Raw genomic sequence first — 2,014 nt, forward strand, 5'->3', positions numbered from 1 at the left:
AGTTTGAAAAAAGTCTTATAAGTCAGTATATTATTTCGGAAAAGTAAAAATGTCATAGTGTAGTAAGTCATAAAAGTCAAAAAAGTCACGGCTTAGTATGTCATAAAAGTCCAAAAAGTCATGGTATAGTATGTCGGAAAAGTCAAAAAGTCATAGTAAAGTGTTGGAAAAGTCATAAAAAAATTCGAAAATGTCTAGTATAGTATGTCGGAAAAGTCATAAAAAATTCCAAAATGTCATATTATAGTATGTCGGAAAAGTCATCAAAAATTGAAAAATGTCATAGTATAGTATGTCGGAAAAGTCCGAAGTGTCATAGTATAGTATGTCGGAAAAATCAAAAAGTCATAGTATTATATGTTGGAAAAGTCATAAAAAAGTAAAAAATGTCATAGTATAGTATGTCCGAAAAATCTAAAAAGTCATAAAAAAGTCATAGTATAGTATCTCGGAAAAGTCAAAAAAATCATAAAAAAGTCATAGTACAGTATGTCGGAAAAATCAAAAAGTCATAGTACAGTATGTCGGAAAAATCAAAAAGTCATAGTACAGTGTTGGAAAAGTCATAAAAAAGTCAAGAATGTCATAGTATAGTATGTCGCAAAAGTAAAAAATGTCATGGTATAGTATGTCGGAAAATTCATAAAAAAGTCATTAAAAAGTCATAAAAAAGTCATAGTATAGTATGTCGGAAAAGTCATAAAAAAGTCAAAAATGTTATAGTATAGTATGGTGGAAAAATCATAAAAAAGTCAAAAATGTTATAGTATAGTATGGTGGAAAAATCAAAAAAGTCATAAAAAGTCATAGTATACTATGTCAGACAAGTCAAAAATGTCATAGTATAGTTTGTCGGAAAAGTCAAAAAAGTCATAAAAAATTTCATAGTATAGTATGTCGGAAAAATCAAAAAAGTCATAAAAAATGTCATAGTATAGTATGTCGGAAAAGTCAAAAAAGTCATAAAAAATGTCATAGTATAGTATGTCGGAAAAATCAAAAAAGACGTGGTAATTTATTTGGAAAAAAGTCTTATAAGTCAGTATATTATTTCGGAAAAGTAAAAATGTCATGGTATAGTTTGTCATAAAAGTCAAAAAAGTTATGGTATAGTATGTCGGAAAAGTCAAAAATTAGTATTGTAATATGTCAGAAAAGTCAGAAAAGTCATAGTACGGTATTCTGAAAGTGTCAAAAAGTAATAGTAAAATATGTCTGAAAAATTAAAAAAAAGTAATAAAAATGTCACAGTATAGTATGTTGAAAAAGTCAAAAAGTCATGGTGTAGTATGTCAGAAAAACGTGACTTAAGGTATTAAAAGTATTAGAAAAAGTAATAAAAAGTGATCGTATAGTAAAAAGAAGTATCTTTGAATAATTATTGTAGGTTGGGGGGAACGTTGTGGAAGATCTACTGAATAAGTTTCTTTTCCACCTGTTTTTATAACCAATCTGCAAAATTTCTTCCCAAAAAACGTCAGATCAGAGCTCAGTTGAAGGCTTTTTCCGCCAAAAAAAAGAAGAATTAGGAACCTCGACCTTCCTGGATGAAGTGGTTTGGCCAACCAAAGAAATTCTTTCAGCCTTGTATATTATTTTTCAATCTGTAATTTATTCCTGGAGAGTGTTTTCCTAGAGCAACAGATGTGTGGGCAGCACGTGGAAACTGAAGTACTAACGAGAAACCCAGGAATGTGTTTTTCTAAGCTCTGTGTTCTCAGCCCACTTCATTAAAAAACACACTATCCTCAGCATTAAATAGGCAACAGTATATACATATGTGGTGTTTTTATGTATGTATTTATATATACATGTAACTAGTCTTAATGACTACTCAAAGCGCTTTTCCATAGTACATGAACCCTATACAGGTCCTACCTTTGGGGCTAAGAGGGTCCCCCTCCAGGCCTTTATTTTGACAGGACGGCTGTTTATTCGAGTCCTACCTTTGGGGCTAAGAGGGTCCCCCTCCAGGCCCTTATTTTGACAGGACGGCTGTTTATACGGGTCCTAC

The 2,014-nt window shown here is 31.2% G+C and overlaps 1 protein-coding gene across 1 annotated transcript in view; it reads right to left on the reverse strand.

The window, feature by feature from the left end:
- The window catches only part of LOC117945904 (atrial natriuretic peptide receptor 2-like), a 24,231-nt gene that overhangs the window by 5,599 nt on the left and 16,618 nt on the right, over positions 1-2,014 (reverse strand). The window contains exon 11 of the mRNA XM_034873637.1: positions 1,947-2,010. Within this exon, the coding sequence (XP_034729528.1) occupies positions 1,947-2,010 (64 nt within the window). The remainder of the gene's footprint in view (positions 1-1,946; positions 2,011-2,014) is intronic.

Source organism: Etheostoma cragini, chromosome 6 (assembly GCF_013103735.1).
Source record: "Etheostoma cragini isolate CJK2018 chromosome 6, CSU_Ecrag_1.0, whole genome shotgun sequence".
Classification (NCBI taxonomy): Eukaryota; Metazoa; Chordata; class Actinopteri; order Perciformes; family Percidae; genus Etheostoma; species Etheostoma cragini.